This window comes from Nymphaea colorata, chromosome 1 (genome assembly GCF_008831285.2).
Source record: "Nymphaea colorata isolate Beijing-Zhang1983 chromosome 1, ASM883128v2, whole genome shotgun sequence".
Taxonomy (NCBI): Eukaryota; Viridiplantae; Streptophyta; class Magnoliopsida; order Nymphaeales; family Nymphaeaceae; genus Nymphaea; species Nymphaea colorata.
This window is the reverse complement of record NC_045138.2, coordinates 43,068,406-43,090,044: the sequence shown is the minus strand read 5'-3', so window position 1 is coordinate 43,090,044 and position 21,639 is coordinate 43,068,406. Positions and strand designations below refer to the sequence as shown.

General features: G+C 39.2%; 1 protein-coding gene across 1 annotated transcript; it reads right to left on the bottom strand.

The window, feature by feature from the left end:
* Window positions 1–14,001: 14,001 nt before the first annotated feature.
* LOC116246959 (uncharacterized) lies at window positions 14,002–15,982 on the bottom strand. Its single transcript, XM_031618885.1, has 4 exons — window positions 15,719–15,982; window positions 15,605–15,673; window positions 14,295–14,572; window positions 14,002–14,197 (listed from the first exon to the last, which is right to left on the bottom strand). Exons 1-4 carry the CDS (start codon window positions 15,980–15,982, stop codon window positions 14,002–14,004), a joined length of 807 nt encoding a protein of 268 aa, XP_031474745.1.
* Between the last annotated feature and the right edge of the window lie 5,657 nt (window positions 15,983–21,639).

Here is a 21,639-nt window from a genome sequence, read left to right as displayed (position 1 = left end):
AATTTTGGACATCTTCGAAGCTGGATATATGCTTTCGTATACGAATTGTCATGGTCATTTTAATAATGACAAAAAATGCCCACTATTAATACAAAGGAAACTTTTTGCAAGGACAACAAAGACAACCACAACAAAAAAAGATTTAGGCATTTGATAAAGGTAAAACTTATCAGTTTTATAGGCATGTCCTTATAACCAACATAAACATCTTTATTTTTTTTGTCCTACTTATAATGTTATCTTATAAATATTTTATTATCTTATAAACATTATATCATACTTAGGTTTACGTTATCTCATACATTCGTATGTTATTTCATTATCTCATAAATTTTTTGTTATCTCTTACACATTATCTTATATTTATATTTAGCATTATCTCATGCATGAGACATTATATCATACATCAGTCATTATTTCACACCTGTTTGTTATCTCGTATTATGTCATAAATATGCAAATTGATAGCAGAATCCACATCCAGCCATATGGTTATTATATACACAAGGGTGGGATTCACAACTCAGTCTCCAACAACTTTGCTCGACTGCCACCTTTGGATGACGAGCCTGCCCCTCTTGAAATGAAATAAGAAGCACAACTTTGTACCCATCCACCCCAATATACCAAAAAAAAAATTGTTCCTCACATTACTATGGCAAGCTGGTTACGTAGGTCATAATGGTATACAAATTTTTTGTGCGCCACTATGGTTAATGATGAAAATACCCACATTTAATGGAAAAAGAAAAGTTTTTGTGAGGAAAGTGAAAAGATTGAAAAGGATCTTGCTTTTTCAAAAATTATCAAAATGCCCTCCCTTTTCTTTTGGCGTGTATAGGTTGTGTGCACCTAACAGCACACATAACTCACTCCCTTACTTTGGACCCATAAAATCTCCCTTCCCATGTTACCCTTCAATAAAAAAATAAGAAGGATGGACCACTTTTTCTTGCTCTTTTACGTCAATGCGCTTCTTGTACTTGTAAGTTTGTGGTTTTCTTCTAGTATAATTGTAGTTGTCAATAATGACTGTCAAATTCAGTTGCATGCTACAACAACAAATTGTACTTTTAAGAACGACCGAAAATCAGTCCTAAAAAATGTAAGAGTTCATTCCTAAAAATAATATGATTGAGCGATCGTTCCTATAACTAGTGTTCCTAAAAGTTTCTATAACCAGCGTTATCTCATACATGTGCACGCCTGAAAATGGTTGCACACGGCAATCATCCACCGTACTAAATTCTTATTAGCTGCTGCTGCATTCATCCTCTTATTAGCAACGCCATATCCATTATGTATTCTCTCATGGAAAGTAATTTGTTTTGTAGTAAATCTTGTACATACTTTTTGTGCTGAGGGGACAAACCTGAAGTCATTTCAATTGTGCATTGGCAGGAGTTAATCTCAAGATCCATCCATGGTAAAAAAAAGGTAAAAATCTCACTCAAACAATCTCAGCCAACCATCAAAGTAAATCTAATTACCATGAATGTAAGATAAAACCAAGTTCAGTAAAAATTTTTTGTTAAAATCTTGTGGGTAGTTGTGCTCCTATTTTATAAGTTAAGGGATGATGTTGTATTTCTGTTCTTGAGATTGGTATCAATCTATTATGCGTATGTTTCTTAATAGTCATTTTCTTCAAAGTTACTATTGCAAACTAGTTATTATGCTGGCTTAGTTCTTATTTTTACTCAATACTTCTAAAAGTACATTATGAAAGAATGAGAAAATGAGGATGGAAGGAAAATGCTTATAAGATTCAGACTCAAAAAAATTTCTGAAGAATTTATGTTTACTTTTGCCTCATGTGGTCAGCGTGGTTCTGCTTTTTATATAGAAAAAGAAGCTCCACTGGCTCCTCAGTGGACATCTCAGTACTCCAGCAACACACGAGTTTTTGGACTTCCTATTATGTCTTTAAAAGACTTCACATGTTTGAATGTTCCTGAATAGTTTGCTCCATATTACTTATCTCCATGAATTTTCTTTTATATATTGTTACTCCTTAATTGTCTTTCTTGTCTCTGAGATAATGATGCTTTAAAAAGCATAGTAGTTTCTGCATGTTGGCCAACATTATTGAGCACTAAATTAATTCACTTACACACACACATACCATAATTTGTTTATTTACTTCACTATTGGAGTGAGAGTTTAGGTTTGAGTTATTGAGTAAGCAATTTTCAAAAAAGGCCTTTTTGGGGCGTTGAGATTTGAGAAACAAAAGGGACAACTGCACTAATAACCAAGCTTAGGCATTCGTGTGGTTTGGTACTGAAGTTTACATCTGCAGGAAAGCAATAGTTTTCTTCATTCCATAGGAAAGCAATATCCTAGACATCAAATGAGAGCACATTGTTTTGGATTTCCTTTGTTAGATAAGTTTTTGATTTGTTAGTTAATTAACGTTCTTTGATTCTTAGAAAAAGCTTTAGGGTTTTTCTATGTTTTATAGCATAAAATGTAGTTTATTTCTATAAGAAATTAGTATCTTATTGACAAGAAGTGCTAGATCAAGAACACTACTCTCTCTCTCTCTCTCTCTCTCTCTCCAGCTGAGAGACGCTCGCGGACTCCTCCAGGCTTTCCTTCTGCCCGCACGTTGTTGTTTTCTTCTTTTGCAGATGGGTGATTGTTCCTTGCAGCCGCGGGTCCCCAAGGTGGTCTCCGTTGGTAGGCCAGCCCCCTCACCTTGGTGTGTCCCCTCTTCTCGGCGTGCCTCCAGGCTTCGTCACCTTCTTCAGTTTGTCGCTTCTATCCGTGTTAGATGGGGCCAGTGGTGGTGTCAGAGGTGTGCTTCCTGAACGACCACCGGGTCGTCAGGTGTTCCCGATGCCGTTTTCCTGCTTGTCAGAATGATCGTCGCCTTTTTGCTCAGCGGCATGATTTTGCAGCGGTCACTTCTTCCTTCTGGGTTCAGGTTCCTCTGCCAGTTGTTCAGCGGTCACCCTCTTCGGATGAGAGTTATATGTTCTTTGGTTCTATCAGACTTCCTTGGCCTGGTACGTGGGGTCCGCCTTTTTCGGTACAGGTTTCGCAGATCTACAGTCCAGGTGATCCGCCGCACCAATGCTCTTCGGTGGTAGAGCTACCACCTTCACAGCTTCCGCCCTTGCTTCCCTCACTGCGGGCGCCAGCCTCTCCTCAGCATAGGAGTCTAGCCTGCTCTCTGCGGCGCTCCCCTGAGGTACCCTGCTTGCCCTTTCCTTCTCCTGCTTTGCGAGCTAGGGCTTCACGCAAGTCCACCTCGGGATGCCCCGACCCGATGATGTTTGCTGATCAGTCTGACCTTGGCGACGTATGGTCGTCCGCACCATCACTTTCGGCTGCCCGCCCGTCGGCAGGGGGTCGCCCCCGTGAGGTTGCTGTTGTTGCTCGCTCTTGTTCGACTACGGCCTGCGTTCTCTTGGTCTCTGGCGTCTCGGCACCCCCAGTCAGCCTTTCTCCCTCTGTTGCCTGTACGTTGCTCTTTACATTGGTTACTAGCCCCCCTATGCCCCCCCTTACACCCAGGACCTCCTCCTTTGCCTATCTGCTTTGGTTTTCGTCTATTTCTTTTGACAGTAGCTTTAGCTCTGACTTGCCTTCCCTGCATATTCTGCTCCCTAGACTCAGTCGCGGCTCTCCTCAAAACCCTGCCTACCTGCCCCTCCAACCTGTTAACCCTGCCCTCCCCCACATCCCTTGTGTTGGCTCTTTTTCCCCCGCCCTGCTGTCTGAGTTTGCATCCGCCTCTGCCCCCTTGTCCTCCCCTATTCAGTTGCCTGGTCCCACCACTAGACCAGTGGTTTGTCACTCCCTGCCCCTGCCCGATAGGTTGCCACCTGTTACCCCCTTGTTGGATGCTAAGTTAGGCATCTCCCTCCCGGATGGGCTTGACGCTCTTAAGGTCTCTCTTCCGCCGAAGCAACTTGATTTGTTGCGTTCCTCTTTTGTTGCCGCTGTGGCACCGGTCTCCTGCTCTAGCCTGGCCAGGTTGCGGCGAGAATTGCATAGGATTGGGGCTTCCGCAGCCTCCATCCTCCCTCCTGGTGCCACCAGGGCTGCCAGGCGTGCGTCGCTTCACGTGGTTTCCCCATGAGGGTTGCATGTTGGAATGTGCAGGGGCCTCAGTGTCTGTTATCAGCGTAGATATCTCTCTTCTTGGATCCGTCAGTATGGACCTTCGGTGCTAATCGTGGTTGAGACCAAGTTGCCTGTCATCTCTCACGCTTGTGTTTGTACTTTGTTGCGTCAATCGTCCTTTGGGTTCCTTTTTGCTTGTGGATCTGCTGGCAGCATCCTGCTGGCTTGGTCTCCACCCCTTACGGGGGCTATTGTGCATGCCAGTAGGTACTCTATCTCTACTTCTCTCAGCAGACTCTAGCCAAATGGTTCGATCTTGGTTACTGTGTTCTATGGCCCTTGCGTGAGGGCTTTGCGTGGACAGCTATGGGCTGAGCTGCATCAGGTTCGCCAGCTTGCAGCTTCACCTTGGCTGCTGGCAGAAGACTTCAACTGTTTGCTTAGCCCTGCTGACTCATCCTCCCCTGTCACTTCTAGCCCGTCTATGTCTGTTTTTCGATCGTTCGTTGATGAGTTCGGGCTTTTTGACGTGCCTTCGACTAATGGTACGTTTACTTGGTCCAACAATAAGAACCCTCCGATCCTCCGTAGGTTGGACTGTATCTTCCTCTCGCCTGAGTTGTTCTCTGCTTTTCCTTCGTCCTCCTTGGTTCTTGGTTCGAGGCACTTGTCTGATCACGCTCCGCTGCTCCTTTCCCTTCTTCGGGGTAGGGCCGGTATTGGGCACGCCAGGTTTCGTTTTGAGCTTTGGTGGTTCCGAGATGAATCCTCTGTGGCTACTGTCCCTAATTGGTGGGCTCGTAGGTGGGCTGCTTTTAGGCTCTCGCAGAAGTTGCACTTCATCAGAAGGGAGGCCCTTGCCTGGAAGCGCATTTTCTGGAGTGGCAAATTTTCAGATGTGGCCGATTGGGATGAGGAGATCCTGTCCCTTCAGGCCTCTGACAATATCTTTACGGATCAGTCTTCTCCTCTCCTTTGTCTGCAGTGTCTTGCCCAGGAGTGGCGGATTAGGGAGTCTATCCACTGGCAGCAGCGCTCTAGGCTGGGTTGGCTTGCGCACGGGGACTAAAACTCTAGATTCTTCCACTTGGTCGCCTCTCAAAGGCGCCATCAGACGTTGATCCAGTCCATGAATATCGAGGGCAGGGTTTTTCTTGGCGATGACATCCTCCTGGCTTTGAGTGCTCATTTTCGGGATTTCTACTCCAAACCTCTTCGCTTCCATGCCACGCTGCTGGATTTTCACCTCTCCCATCTCTCTGTCTCTTGTGCGATCTCTCTTGAGCGGCCCTTCCTGCATCAAGAGATCAAGAACGCAGTTTGGGCCCTTGGCTCTATTAGGGCGCCTGGCATTGATGGTTTCCCTATCGAATTTTTTCGTACATTCTGGGAGGTTTGTAGTGCGGATGTGTTTGCGTTTTGTGATGAGTTCACCTCCAATTCCGTTTTCCTGAAGGAATTCAATCAAGCTACCTGCGTCTTGGTGCTTTAGCGCCTTAACCCTACGGACGTCACCCAGTTTCACCTGATCTCCATCCTAGGCACACCTTACAAGATTATTGCTAAGTTGCTCTCTTTGCGGCTTGCGCCTGTCATGCCTTCTATCATTAACCCCTTCCAGGTTGCTTTCGTCAAGGGTCGGCGTCTGCAGGACGCGTTGTCCTATCCAATAAGGTTGTTCACTCCCTTTATTGTCTACGGCTTCCTTCATTCATCCTTAAGTTGGACATCTCTTACGCCTTTGACTCGGTTAGTTAGGAGTTCCTTTCTGACCTCCTCACCCGTCTTGCTTTTGGTCCTTTGTTTAGACAGTGGATCACGTCCTTTGTCACTGGGGCCCAGCTTGCGGTCTCCTTTAATGGGAAGTGTGGCAATTTCTTCTGTCTCGAGCATGGCCTCCGTCAAGGTTGCCCGTTATCGCCCTTGCTTTTCAACTTGGTTGCTGAGAGCTTTTCTGTGCTTTTCCATCACGCAACGGTTGTTGGCTTCCTCACACCTCATTCGCTCTCCCACTTACAGACTTTCTCCACCCTTCACTATGCTGACGATTTTCTCTTGTTCGGCAGTGCTTCTTGCCAACAGATTGTTAGAACGTGGCTCATCCTTCAGGTTTTTGAGCTCATCTCAGGTCTTTCTATCAATTCTGCCAAATGTCACCTTTCCCTCATTCACGCGGATCCGGCCACGGTACTTCTCGCGGAAGCTTGCTTTGGGTGTAAGGCTACTAGCCTGCCCTTGGACTACTTGGGGCTTCAGATTACGTTGTCGCCTCCTGCAAACTCCTTTTGGAATGGAGTGGAGCAGAAGCTTACTGATTGCCTTCAGTGTTGGTAGAAAAAGCTGCTTTCTCTCTCCCAGGTCGTATTACTCTAGCTAAGCATTGCCTTGCATCGCTCCCTCTTCATGCTTTGGCCGTCTTTCGGCCTCCTATGGCTGTTTTGCATAGGTTTGATAAGCTTATTCGTAAGTTTATTTGGAATGGTGATCGACCTTCAGATCGCCTTGTGCATTGGGATGTGGTTGTCTTTCCGCGTCTTCTTGGGGGTGCTGGGGTTACCAACCTTAGTCGGACTTGTAAGTCTTCTCTGTGTTCTTGGTGGTGGCGGTTAGCAACTGAACATTCTCCTATCACCTAATTCATTAGTTCCAAATTCGACCTGCCTTCACCTAGCGTCTGGAATAGTTCTATCTCTCACACCTCTCCCTCTCACTTTTGGTCTGACATGCTTTCTGTCCTTCCTCTTTTCCTCCACCTTGCTGACCTCTCATCGTCCACGTCCCCATTCTGGCCTCTTTCACCTACCCGTGAGTTCACCTTTTCTTCTTGCTACCTGGCCTCCTTTGGTCCTTCTGTCGCGTCGTTCTCACCCCAGTCCCTTTGGTCTCTTGGCCCATCTTCCCGTGTCATTGCTTTTGTCTGGCTTCTTCTTACTGGCCATATCAACACTTTTGACTACCTGCAATGCCTTGGCAATAGTTTGGCTAACCAGTGTCCCCTATGTCTTGTCACGACTGAGTCTCGGGTCCACCTTTTTATTTCTTGCCCTTTTTTCTCTAGTGTCATTGCTTCAGCCTGGCCTTTCCTTGTTAGTAGTCTTTCAAACTCACCATCCATTCGTCTTCTTTTCCTCTTTTGTCCTTCCCCCCACCTGACTGCTTTTTGGGGTCATGTCTGGAGGCTGTGACTCATTTCAGCTTGGTGGCGCATTTGGGAGGAGCACAACAATAGAGTCTTCAGGAACAACTTGTCTTCGCCAGATTCTGTGGCTCGTCTTGTGCAAGGGGATGTCTAGTTTGCCATTCGATTGAAGCGCCGCTGTCCGTCTGCGGCTGGGTGACTATGCCGCTCCGTCTTTCCTCTCTCTCTTATTTTTCTGTGCATTGTATTGTATATTTCTTCTTCCTGCTTCTGTTTTTGCAGTTTGTTTTTTCCGGATTGTTTTTGTACCTAGGGGACCTCTTGTCTCCAAATTTTGTTATATATTTCCATTTTATCGGCTCTCTCTCTCTCTCTCTCATTGCTTGTGTCTCCCTTAGTGGCATATGTCCATCGGTGAGATTTGTGAAGTGGGGAATCATTGACATTTTTCCCCACACCAACTTTGGAAATTTATCCTTTCATCTTTGTGTTATATTTTAATGGCATACTATTTATAGCGGACAAGTCTAGCTCTCTTTTTGACCTGTTTAGCTCCCAACCAACTATTTAAAACCAAACTCTCACTTTAGGTTCCTTGCACATTTACCTGTGGGCTTTTTAAACTAGTCCATAGCACCAAATTTTTGGCATGGCTTGTGACTAACTGCAACAATAAAAGCAACCAACAGGCTTAGACCAGCCTCCAAGAAAATTTCAACAGTACAATTATGAAAGAGAAAAATGTAAAGATTTGAAAGTTGAAGATCCCTTAAGATCAGGTGCCAAAACTTCCATTTTGCTACTTGAATTTTCCAAGGTGTTGTCTCTGTAAATCCTAGTGATACTGCTGTTGGTGGTTGTGTTATTTCTTTGAAAAAATGGTGAATGAAAAAATGAAGCCAAGGAGATGGTGATTCAATAATCATGTCCATCTTTATTTTCCAAATAAATTACCCCAAAGGTCCTTCTTTCCTCTTTCTTTCTGGATGTAAAGAGAAACCCAGTTTCACTTTTAGTTTAATGTGAATATAGCTCATGCTTTCTCTTTCTGTAGTGTTTTGTAATCTTGCTTATCAAGACAAGTTAAAAAATAATGCTTAGTTTCATCTTCCATAAATAAGTGTTGACATGCATCCACTTCTAGTACTATGGGATATCAAGTAGCTCAGAACTTTGCTTGTTCCTGCACCTTTTCTTGATGGAGCTTGCTTTCCAACTTGACTAAACATTTGAGAAGATTTTTGATATATAGTTTGGTTATCGTATGGCCTCTGGAAAAACCATTATATAAATGATTAAGCCCACAATGTATTCCCTCCTTTTGACTAGCTTCCTAAAGCTGGAAGCTTTCATTATGGTAGCCAAAGTTGTAGTTTTTCATTCTTTTGGGTGATTGCAAAACAATCTGTTTACCTCTACATTGTACTCATTTTTTGTTAAATTTGTGCTTATATAACATGAGTGTCAAATGTTGTCTACAAAGGTCAGCAAAATCCTAGGAGTTCAAAAGGCCGTGTTTATGTCATATTTTGTACTTTGTTATTTGTTCAATGTAACTAAATATATTAGTAAACCAATATGTCCAGTTTTTATCAGTTGAAGCGCCTATTAAAACAATGTAATTGTTAAAGATGGGAGAACAAATTTGGATACATAAGGACAGGTAGACTAATACTTTGTTTAATTGTACTTTATAACTTTTAATTGAATATATGATTTGTTATAAATACTTTCTTTTTTCCTTAACATGCACGTGAATGATGTTGTGGATGGCAAATAGTATAGTAGTTGATGGGAAAATTAGGTGCCCATGTAAAAAGTACAACTACTGCTTATTTTAATCGATAAGAGATGTTGTGGATCATGTGTTATGTATTGGTTTCATCCAAAATTACAACCTTGTCTTACCATTGTGAGTTATTATTACCAACTGAAAGTGGTCATGATCAAACTGCAAAAAATAACAAAGATAACATGGACAATTTGATAAAAGATACATTCAAAATACAATCAATAGATGACGATAACATTGGTATGGATGATAAAGGTATAGATGGTAACATGAAAGATCAATATGTATAAAATAAAGAATATGCAAAGTTACTAAACGATGCTAAAGAATCATATATCCTAGATGTGAAAAATTCTCAAATTTGTTTTTTGTTATTTAGTTATTTCACATAAAACGCACACATGGATGGAGTAGTAAATCATTTGATATGTTATTGGAGTTAATGCAAGTCACATTTCCTACAGGTGTATAAATACCAAAGTCATTTTATGAAACAAGAAAAATTATTAGAGCATTGGGTATGACTTGTAAAAAGATAGACATATGTCCTCAAAATTGTATGTTGTTTTGGAAATAATCTAGCGGCAAGGATCCATGTAATGTTTGTGGTGCTTCTAGATGGAGAGAAGATGTCGAACAACAAAATCAAAGTAGAGCTTGAAAAATTCCTGCGAAGGCTATACGTCACATTTCATTAATACCAAGGCTTTAGAGAATGTAGTTTTCTTAAAAAAAGAGATGGCATGATGAAGGGGACATTAAAGATGATATACTATGACACATTTTTTCTTCGTTAGCATAGAAAAAACTTTTGATGAATTGCATCCATTTTTGAATTACACAATCAAAATGTCAAACTTGGTTTAACAAGCAATGGTTTCAATCTCTTTTGCACTTTGAGTATATCATATAGTATCTGCCACCATGGATATGTATGAAACAACCATACATGAATTTGTGTTTGTTAAGTTCTAGGCTAAAATTCCCCAAGAGAAAAAATTGATGTTATTTGAAATCACTAATTGATGTTTTAAAAATATTATGGGAATTTTGTGTAGATACTTATGATGCAAACAAAAAACAATGTTTTTAGATGCATGCAGATTTGTGGACCAAAAATGACTTTTCAGCTTATGCAGACTTTCCAAAATGGAGTACAAAAGGAAAATTAGCATCCCCTATATGCCAAAAGAATTCATATTCTTATCATTTAAGAAATAGTTGTAATGAATGTTATATGAGTCATTGAACCTATAAATCATGCATTTAGATTGGACAAACATTAATTTGATGGGACTGAAACTAAAAAGTACTCAGACACGTCTTTCTAGAATTGATGCATTAGAAAAGGTGGAACATGAACCTTTGTCATGAAATTGGAAAAAGAAAAATATAGTTTTCACTTTGCGATATTGGAAGCATAATTTGTTCTGTCACAACTTACATGTAATGCATATAAAAAGAATGTTTGTGACAATATAATTGGTACATTGTTGAATTTGGATGGAAAGATAAAAGATCATTACAACCTTTGGACTTCATGGCTCCCTAATATGACCATATCTCTCTCATGAACTCGTTCAATCGACTTCACTCAACGAGGGAAAGTAGTTCAATTGATTCTATTTTGTTTTCTCACATAAATGTGGAAGAGCCAATATGTGGGAGTGATTTTCTTAAATTTAGCTTAAAGCTGGGAATGATGTCCAGCTAGGTAGTCACACATGATATGTACATGTTAAAAGCATACGTGCATGCACTCTTGCAAATTTTTCGCAATTATTTAAACCAAAACCCTGTTTTGAAAAACCAGAAAATATTATTTTTACAACCATCCCATCCCATAAACCAAAATCTGATTTTGAAAGGATCCCAATCCTTGTGAAACTACGTGAGAAAACCTTCAAATTTTGAGTGGAAGATTGGCTCATTTGTTTACATGTTACCTGGTCTTCTCTCCTGAAGTGCATAAAAAGAGAGGGATCAGTGATGAATGAATGATGCTCCCGCTTCACGAAAAGTTGGTGAATTGGACTCAAGGGCCCATCAAATCTAGTCCACCAAAGATTGGATTCACTCGAATCATGAGGGCAGTTCATCTTGCAATTGGAAAAAATGATCAAATTGAGTTTATTTTGAAACAAATTGTTTCTTGTTCATACATACACGTTTTTGAAATTTTCAAAACTTCCTATGGTTTCGAAAACCAGTTTACCAAGTCTAATCAAAATCCAATGCATAACCTAATTAAGCTTTGATTCTCACAGATCCAAAACATCAGGTTTTGAGAAAACAAACCAATCTTCCACAATGTCCATATTATAGCCAAAATTGGTTAAGACCATAGCAAACAAGATGATGTACAAAACCTATCAAATTTTCAAAATCAAAATTTGGAAATCTAACTAAGCTCATGAACCTTACTTTAAATGTCTTCTTGATGACAATAATTGATTCAGTGGTCTTCCAACAATTTCAACTTCCAAAGCGGGCCAATGTCCATATGAGATCCAATTATGCATAGATTGAAAGAAAGCAAAGCATGAATGATAATCATATAGTTTACTTCATAAATACATGTGTTCACTAACTTTACAAATACACCCACTCACCAGCGTCAAGATGTAAGTGAGTTCAGTTTGGATTGCTACTGTGACCAAGTCATATTGCGACAAAAAATTGTCCCTCACTTCAAAACGAAAACACAAAATTTCTAAAGTGATTCAAAGTCTTCAAAAATGGGATTTTTTTATCTCAAAACCAAATTCTCTAATGCATTCCAAAAATCAATATAATGTCAAAGTGGTTTATAATTTGAACCTCCTAAATTTCCAGTTCCATCCTGGGATCAAACCTGATCAAAGTCGTTCAATATGGTTCTCTCAAATTTATCCCGGACCAAGCAAATTTCATAACTTTGTCTGTTTTGAAAAACCAACATTTCAAAATCAAGAAATTTTTCCAAATCTGGATTCTGACTATTCAAATTCTCAATTAATCAAGGGAAAGTCAATTTTTCTAAAGATTGAGATTCAAGCCAATACCATTGACATTTCCATATTTCCCAAGATCAAGTCAATTCTTTTTTTTTTTGTTCAAAATGTCAATCATTCTTAGCCTAACTTCTCCAAAATTGATTTCCAAATTTTGATCTTAATATCTAATCAAAATTTTGGTTTTCAATTTAGTCAAATTTCTTATCCCAGGGATAATTCAATAGTCTTAATTTAAACAAATACTACATCTTCAGATTTTCTGATCAAGTCTTAAAACTCAACTGTTTGGATTAAGAAAATTTTCAAAATTGGCCAAATTTCAATTGTTCCTAGCCCAAATTCTTGATCTCCAAGTCCAATTTTCAATTCACCTCGAGAATCAAAGCAACTTTCAAAATAGCGAGATTTCAACTATCGAGTTCCCAATTTCAGCTAAACCTTACTTCAAACCTTAGGATTGATCATCTTTGTAGAAATATAGAAAACAATGAAGAGAAAAATAACACACAAATTTAATGTGGAAAACCCTTCTAAACAGAGGGAAAAAAACCATGGCTAAGGAAGAAGATTGGTGCCCACTAGCAGCCATCCACTCTCTCTCAACATTTTTATTAACCTCCAAATTAGGGTAAAACAACTACTTACGTATATGACAATCACCAACACTTAAGACATGGACAGAACGAGTATGGACACATGACCCATTTAGATACATGCTCGTCAACATTTCCCCGCAAGTTGGTAATACAGGTCAAACATGCCCAACTTGCTTACATTCTTTTCAAACTGAGTAAAAGATAAAACTTTTGTCAACACATCTGCAACTTAACCTTCTAACTTCATATATGACAATACAATCTCCTTGGAGTCAATTCTCTCAATATCAATCTCCACATGTGTGATCCTATCATGTAACATGAGAACATTTAAGGTTTATCGTAGAGTTATTATCATAGTATTTTTTCATAAGTCCAACAATTTTAATCATGATATCAGCCATCAATACTTTTAGCCACAATAATTCAAAAACTCCCATAGATACAACATGGTACTAAGCCTTGGCACTCGAGTGGGAAAAAACATCTTGCCTTTTACTTCTCTACACCACCAGGTTGCCTCCCAAATGGACATAATAACATGTGGTAGACCTCATCATATCAATGCATCTAGCCTAATCAGCATCAAAGTATCCCTCAATGTTAAGCTAATCTTGTCTCATGTATAATAGGCCCTTACCAGGATTCTTCTTTAGATAACACAAGATCCTCTCAGTAGCCTTCCAATGAGCATTAGTAGGAGCATGCACGAATTGACTTATCACATTAATGACAAAAGTGATGTCAGGTATAGTAAGTGAGATAAATCAACTTTCCAACTTGCTGATATTTCTCTTTAGTTTCATCACCAAGTAGCTTCCCATTACTGATACTTATCTTACTATTGGCATCCATTGGAGTAGGAGATGGTTGGAGTCAAGTTTTTCGGTCTCTTTTAGCAGGTTAAGAGTGTATTTTCTTTGATTTAGGACAACATTACTACTTGGCCTAGCCATTTTTATACCAAGGAAGTATCTTAACTTTTGAGGTCCTTTGAGGTCAAACTTTGAAGCTAACATCTTTTTCAGCCCTATAACATCTTCTTCATCGTCTTCTGTAACTATCATGTCATTCACATAAACTAAGAGAATGGCAACCTTGTCTTCCTTCTATTTCACAAAGAGTGTGTGATCTCCATTACCATGATGATATCCATGTTTCTTCATCACAAGTCTGTGGTATTCAAACCATGACCAATGAAACTGTTTAAGACCATACAAAGTCTTCTTTAATATGCAACGCTTTCATGTTCTCTCATAACTAGGGGCATACTCATGTAAACTTTCTTTTCTAAATCACCATTAAGGAAGACATTCTTCACATCAAGTTAATACATTTATCACTCGTTTAAAACTGCTGAAGCAAGAATCACCCGGACAGTCTTTGCAACTAAAGCAAACATCTTCAGGTGGTTTGTGCCGTACTTTTGACTGAAACCTTTTGTGTCCAGCCAAGCCTCGTATAAACCCACTTCAATCCCACAAGATGAGCACCCTCAGGAATATCTACAGCTTCCAATGTTCTATTCTTGTCAAGGGATTTTGTTTCCTTTTGCATAGAAAGAACCCATTTTAGATCCACCTGAGCCTCAACAACAATCCTATATAAAAGTGGAAAGAGAGGATATGACGCATTTGTAATCTCTACTAAGCTTGGAATAAGATACAAAGTTACCAATAGGGTGCATAGTATATGACCTGGTCCCTTTTCTTTGAGCAATAGGAAGCTCTTCAGCATTCATGTCACTTTTGATATCTTCATCATGTTCCTCACACATTGGACTTGGCTCATCCAGGGATATCTCAGAATTGGGATTGGTGTTTTCACTCTTTACAACTTCACTAGGGTGTCTCCTAGAGTAAACATGTCCAAATAAATGATCATGCTGCCCTGCAAACTGCCCTTCACGCTGCCCTGTAGTACTATGTGGTTCATTTTCACTCTTATATTGTTCAGCGACATCAGCTTCTCTGTACTATTCACTCTTATAGTCCAGGAAGTCAGCAAACTAAATTTCTTGCAACTGATAATACTCTTCCTCCTTTCTTCTCGAAATCTCCCCTAAAAAGGATTCAGTTGAAAGTAGGAAATATGCTTGAAGAATGTCACATCATTAGTCACATAACAGTGCCTTGTAGAGGGATTCAAGCACTTATACCCTTTATGTGTAGTAAAGTAACCCAAGAATGCACATTTAATGGCTCGAGGATCTAATTTCTTGACATCTAAACTGTGATTATGAATGAAACAAACATAGCTAAACACACAAGGGAGAAGAGTGAATGGTCATGGCCAGCCATTAACATAGAGTAAGGAGTCTGCCCATTCAACACATGACTAGGCATACGGTGGATAAGATAAAAACTGGTGCATACAACATCACCTCAATACTTCTTGGGCATATGTCGCTGAAATAACAGGGCTCAAGTGACATCAAGCAAGTGACGGTTCTTTCACTTAGTAATCCCATTTTGAGATGAGGTGTAACTACATGATGTCTCATGGACAATTCCCTTTTTTCGAATGAATATTTCAATAGAATGAGAGACATACTCACGAGCATTATTAGATTGAAAGATCTGAATAGAAGCATTATATTGTGTTTCTACAAGAGTAATAAAGGTTTCAACGACATGAACTACTTCACTATGATCTCTCAATAGATAAACAAAAGTGTTGCATGAGTAATCATTAATAAACGTAATGAAGTATTGAAAGCCATGACTAAAGGAAATGCTCAAGGGGTTCCACACATCAAAATGAATCAAGGCAAAAGCTTTGTTAGATCGACTTTCAGGAATGGGTACGAAGCCTGAACATGTTTAGCCAATTGGCAGACTTCACGGGATACTAAGTCCATGCTAATGCTGGAAAACAAATCAGGAAACAAACATCAAAGTAAAACAAAAAGAAGATCCCCGAGTCTCTCGTGCCAACTCCAAACAAGCTGAATCTAATCATTTTTATTCTTTTTCTCATTAATTGTTGTAATAAGAGCAGTTGCAACCTTCAATGGTAGATAATGCAGGCCATCATAAGCCAAACCAATCTCAAACTTTCTGGTCATCATCAAGTCCTACAAAACATATCGATCAATAGAAAATATTAAGTTACAGTTCACCTCCTTGATGGTCTGGCTAATAGACAAAACGTTCAAAGGAAGATGAGGAATGTGAAGGACATTATGAACTAAATATTTATTTAACAGTGTAAGACTCCCATTTTCAGCTACAAATATAGAAGAACCATCGGCTAAATCAACCCTCTCCTTCCTAGAAAAGAAATGGCATTCCTGAAATACCTTGGGATCTCTTGTCATGTGGTCAGTAGTGCCACTATCAATCATCCATTTAGCAAAGCACGAATTACCTTTATCACCACTCATGGCAAGGGCACGATAGATCTTCACATCATCAGAAGACTCATCTTTGAGAACATCAATGCAGCTTGAAATTCATGAATCTGGTCGGCTATAACCTCCTTTTTGTCACTAGTATAATAAGAAACTTCAAGATCAGCAGCCACCTTTTTTCATCCCAGGTTCTTGCTGCCATGATTATTCTTCCCTTTCGAATGGAGATCCCAACAAAAATCAAAGGTATGACCATTCTTTTTGCAATGTGAGCACCTCTGAATGTCTTTTTGGCTCAATCCCAGGCCACGACTAGCGAGGGCATACTGCATGACGGGCATGGTGACAGTGGAATCATTGCCAACCATAACAAGATGGCTTTGTTCATCAGCCTTGACTCCAACATGGAGTTCTTCAATGTTAGAAACTTCCCTAGAGTTAAGAATCTGACTTCAAATGCTCTCAAATTTATCATTTAAGCCTCCAAGGAACACAAATGTGATTTTTTAACTCCTTTTTCCAAAACAGCTTTGATCATATGCACACTCCCACTTATCTTCGGAGTAATAATCCAACTCTTCCCATTTCGACTTGAAGAAAGCATTAAATTCAGCTACAGTTTTTTATCTCCCTATCAAAGAGCATATATATCCTTTATCAATTGGTAGATACAAACATCTTTCTTTTTCTACCCATACATTGTTCAAGGACAACCCACATATCGTAGGCAATCCTTTTTCGAAGATTCAACGCCTGAATTTCAGTAGCAAAAAAGTTAACAATCCAGGTTTCGATCTGGTTGTCTTCAAGATACCATGTTTCTCATAAGGGCTCATTTTCAAAATGTTGTTTCTTCTTCCCATTATATAAGAAATTTGGCCATGACCTACAATTCCAATTTGATTACTACAAACCAGAGAAGGTAATTGTCTTTGGTCAAGCGAATCATCGTGACCTGGACTGGAAGATGATCTGATTTTTGTGCCACTCAATCCATCCTTTCATTCGAGCTTTCCCCCTTCTGCTCAATATCCATCTAGCATAACGTGAATCATGAAGCACAGAAACCACGCGGTGCAAGAGTACTTGCTTCAGTTTACGGCATTAAGACTATGCACAAGCAACAACACCACTTTAGGCGATGCAAGAAGACTTGCTCCAGTCTACGGCACCAAAACTGTGCACATGATGATCAATTTTAGCAATGATGCACTTAAACCTACTGCTCCAGCGACGGTGCACTCAAGCTATGGCTCCAGTAGTGGCTCCATTGACCATGCACTAAGGTAATGGCTTAATAGGAAAAATCTTCTTTGATCCAAAAATTTAGCTCTGATACCATGTAGAAAGATGGAAAACGAAGAAGAGAAGAACAATAACACACAAAATTTAACAAGGAAACCTCTCTAAAAAAACCACGACTGAGGAAGAAATCGGTGCCCACTCGTAGTCGTCCGCTCTCTCAATACTTTCATTAACCTCAAAATGGGGTTAAACAACTACTTAAGTGTATGACAATAACCAACACTTAAGACATGGATGGGCTGAGTCTGGACCCATGACTCGCCCACAAACATGCTCATCAATAGTGTCAATTCAAGAGACACTTCCAAAACTACTGACATCCAAAGAGAATTTCTAACCAAGACCAAATAAATTCAATCTTTCAGACCAAGTTCATAACAATTTCCAAACTTAAAAATTTAATTCTTCACAAGCATATAGGAGAAATAACTTGTCAAGTTTGAGAAATTCTAAACCTTAGACTGATTATTCCTACTAAAGGTGGCAGGAATGGTCAAACCTCGTATCGATGGGTAGATCCCTTTCTCCTAAAATCTGTTTCCAAACAAAATCTCAATTTTTTCTGTTTCATGTGATCCCCTATTTGCAGGAGGGGTGTGAATAGATGGCATGCCTAATGGGACCCATCATCATTTGTCTAGTTTCTCAAGCACAGGTCATTTTCTAAAGAACTGGACATCAATTGCATAAAACCTTCATGACCACACCCTCTGTCATCATGCATGTTCTATGTATCTAGGACCAATTGAGGAGACAAAGCATGTTTTTCCTAGTTCTGATCTCACCCTCCCTCAATCTAGGATTTGCATGAAACCAATGTTTGCTCTCCAAATTTTAAAACTCATCTCCTAGGAATGTATGCAACAAAGACATCTATTTCTATGTTCAAATTTTCAAAACCCCCTTATCTATCAAGTCTTAATCATCATGCTATCAGGTTATTTTTGGGACACTGTCTAAGATATAACCTGACAACTGGACCACCCACTTAGACTAAAAAGTCTCCCCAATAGTACCAAAATGGATCATAGTCTCTGATATATTGATTGGTGAACAAAAAGAAATGGAGAGCCTCAAACCATAGATAAACTTGAAAAGGGCCAAGACCTTGACCTTGGTGTAGCAACCATTTAGGCTTGTTATGGATGTAAGACTGTTTTCCAAAAACAATATAATTTTAGGACACAATTATCTATTTCCTTGTTTACACGAAATGAGTGAAGTTTTCTCATTCGCTCTTATCAATCCCATCAATTAGTGTCTAATAGAATTCACCTTCTTTTGTCCAGATGGACTCTTTTGATTTGAAGAATATTTTGCCCTATGACTACATTCTCTTTGGTGAATGCCAAGGTGGATTTAGGCATCATACCACACCAAATAGATTCTACCTAACACAATGGTACATGTCATAGTATCCCACCTTCTAATGTATGTTTCTAGACCACTTGGATAACTGTGGGCTTAATAAAGCCATCAACTAAATGGTTCAGCCTATCAATGGTAGTTTGGTCCATGCAATTGCTGATAGATGGAACCCTAGAACTAGTACATTTTGGTTCTCATGGAGTGAAATGACCATCACCCCGGATGAATTTTCCAACATCATGGCACTCCTTGAGCCGGAAGGTGATACTAGATGGCCAATTGAAGTCAATTCCTTAGAAATAAAGAAAAAGTCAAAATTTTAGAGGGGATGCACAAACTCATTGGAAAGAGGAGTTGGCTATGTTTGGAACAAGAAGGATACCAATTCATTCAACTAGAGTGTGTCAACAAAGAGCTTTTCTAATGTGTTGATCCAATCACTCAATCTAGCAGTGCTTTTGACAAGTACAAGAATTCAATGATGACATGCAATGTTGGACTTATTTTCTTCTACAATAAAAAAAAAATATGGATCTTACGGTCGCTCACCTCTTTAAAAAGTGGAGAAACATTAAAGTCTACCATTGGTCAATTGCCATGTTGGCTCTTGCCTTCCTATACAGAGGGCTTTCCAACTTTTCAATTGGAGATGTAGACCATGATGAAGGATGCATCTTTGCTCTATAATCCTAGTTCTACAAACATGTAGGGCGACAATCCAACTATTTTCGAATCTTGGCAAGAGATTGTTCAGCATGGAACAGTAGCAGGAAAAAATGTAACAAGTCGATGAAGAAGGCATCATATGAGATTTCTTTGACACACACATCATCAAGTTGAGATACACATACAATCCAAATACACTGTAACAATGTTATTCATTTGCTACTACTGCTGGTTGTGGCAATAGCCATTGTGAATAAGTCAACCGTGTGGCGCACAAATATGTTTCGTGTTTCAAGAATATTTGCGCGCCAATTTTTTTTTTGTTCAGAGAGAAACACCAAGACCAAGCTGATGGGAGAAAAAGAGAGGGATTTAGCTCGTATCAAAGTGAGGGTAATTTTGGGGGAGACAAAAGGGTAGGGCATGGGCCGTAAGCAGCTATCATTCAGATATGAGTGAAAGTGAGTTTGAGAGAGACAAATAAGGAGCATGGGTTGAGAAGGTCAAGATAGAGAGGGAAGAGAAGGATCTTCTAAAGGTGTTCAATCTCTGGTACACCTTCAATCTCTCTCTCCTTCTCTCTCTCTCTCTCTCTCTCTCTCTCTCTCTCTCTCTCTCTCTCTCTCTTGTGCGGTCAAAGAACTTTGATCCATTCCTGGGTTCTCCCAAAGTTTCCTGCATTTTTTCTCTTAAAGCATTTGATTTGAGGTTGCAGACTGGCATTCGCAATGATCAGTTGGAGAGGCGATTGATAAAGTACGTTTACCTGGAAGGCTAACATGAAACGTTTGATTCCATTTTTGAAGGGATCTATTGATGGACCTATGTGTATCTGGGAGGTTGAAACTAGTAGATGCCTGAGAGACTGGAGATTTGATGAACCAATGCTACACATTGCATAGGATCCTATTTTTGAATTCCTATCTTGGTAGTTGTTGTGCAGTAAAATTTTTTCTTTACCTTAACGTTTATTTGCAATGAGCAGCCTATTTCTAAACCTTTTTTTTTTGTCTAGGAGACAAGTAGTGCTTGTTTTGAATGCAAATCTTGAAAACACTGTGGATGAAAAAAAAAATTAAAGTTGAAAAGGAAGTTGCATGTGGGTCTCTCTCTCTCTCTCATATATATATATATATATATATATATATATATATATATATATATATATATATATATATATAAGCTCTCTTGTGAAATCCCATAGCTGTGCAGATTAGAGAATGAGAGTGTCTGAGAAATAGAGCTAGGCTTTATAATCCCTTTGTTTCGAGAACAGAGGTTATTTCTCGCACATCATGTCATTTGTTCTAATTTGCAAATTGAGTTAGAATGTAATTAATGTGACATACAAATCCTATCGCTTGAAAAAGGATATGTTTACCTGCTTGCTGAAAACTTTAAATGCAGCAATTGTTACATAATATCGATAGTTTTTGGTAATGGAATTGTGGTGTTTCATACCATTATTGCCAAGAGGATGCATGGGGTAATGCTTGAAGTTTATTTCATTTTTGGTGTAGAGATTTAGAAGTGCTTGTCTGTGTTGTGCTGTGGAGGTCAACACACATGATGTGCTAGTTTCAATATTGTAAATTCATTATTGAGCAGTACTTTTCCTTTTTAGAGCATCTTGATTGCAATTGCACATTCATTTTCTGAAAATCCTTATGTAGGCCATTGCTTTTTTGAATTTCTATATGCCTAACATGAACACCAATAATGCACAAAGATGAACATACAAATGCTGGAAAAGCATCATAACATTTAATAATTTGATTTTTATTTTACACCTAGAGAAGCATGGTGTCTATCATGAAGAGGTCCAAACAAAGTTTATGTTTTACTTATAGTTTTTAAATATGTGTCTTAAAGTCTATGATTGATGTTCTTAGCCTGATGTCAGTCTTGTAGAAACTACTCGCTACTTCCCACTTCCTTGGACTTATAGTTTCGTGAAATTAATGATGTTTTAACTAGTATCAAAAAGAGATGTTGACCTTCTGTGCTTTGGTCATATTTAAAATATGTTTTTCCTAAGACATTGGCATTGGTGTTTCTATAAGATATCTCAAAAGAGCATAGAGTGATTATCAGATATGTGCATCTTTGAGTTAATACGGTCTTGATGTGAAAGATTTCTTTTTCCAGTAAGGATAACTGCTTCTTGGGCTTCGGCAAACATATGTGATGCATTACATTGTAAAGCTTGCAATGTAGAAATTGATCACTATTTGGTTAGTGCTTTATTGGCTTAACATGTAAAAAACCAAAATTTATTTTGTACTTGAGAACATTTTGTGGAATTAACGTATAGTAACTTCAACAATGGAAGGTCCTACTTCTAGTTTGCT

Bases quoted from the DNA above. Each gene is read 5' to 3' on its own strand.
- LOC116246959 (XM_031618885.1), bottom strand. From the start codon at position 15,982: ATGAGTGGTGATAAAGGTAATTCGTGCTTTGCTAAATGGATGATTGAT. The intron at 15,674-15,718 runs GTGAACTGTAAC...TATGTTTTGTAG, and splicing joins TTAGCCAGACCATCAAGGAG to GACTTGATGATGACCAGAAA. The intron at 14,198-14,294 runs GTCATATACTAT...ACTTTTATATAG, and splicing joins GCTCAAAGAAAAGGGACCAG to GATTGTTGTTGAGGCTCAGG.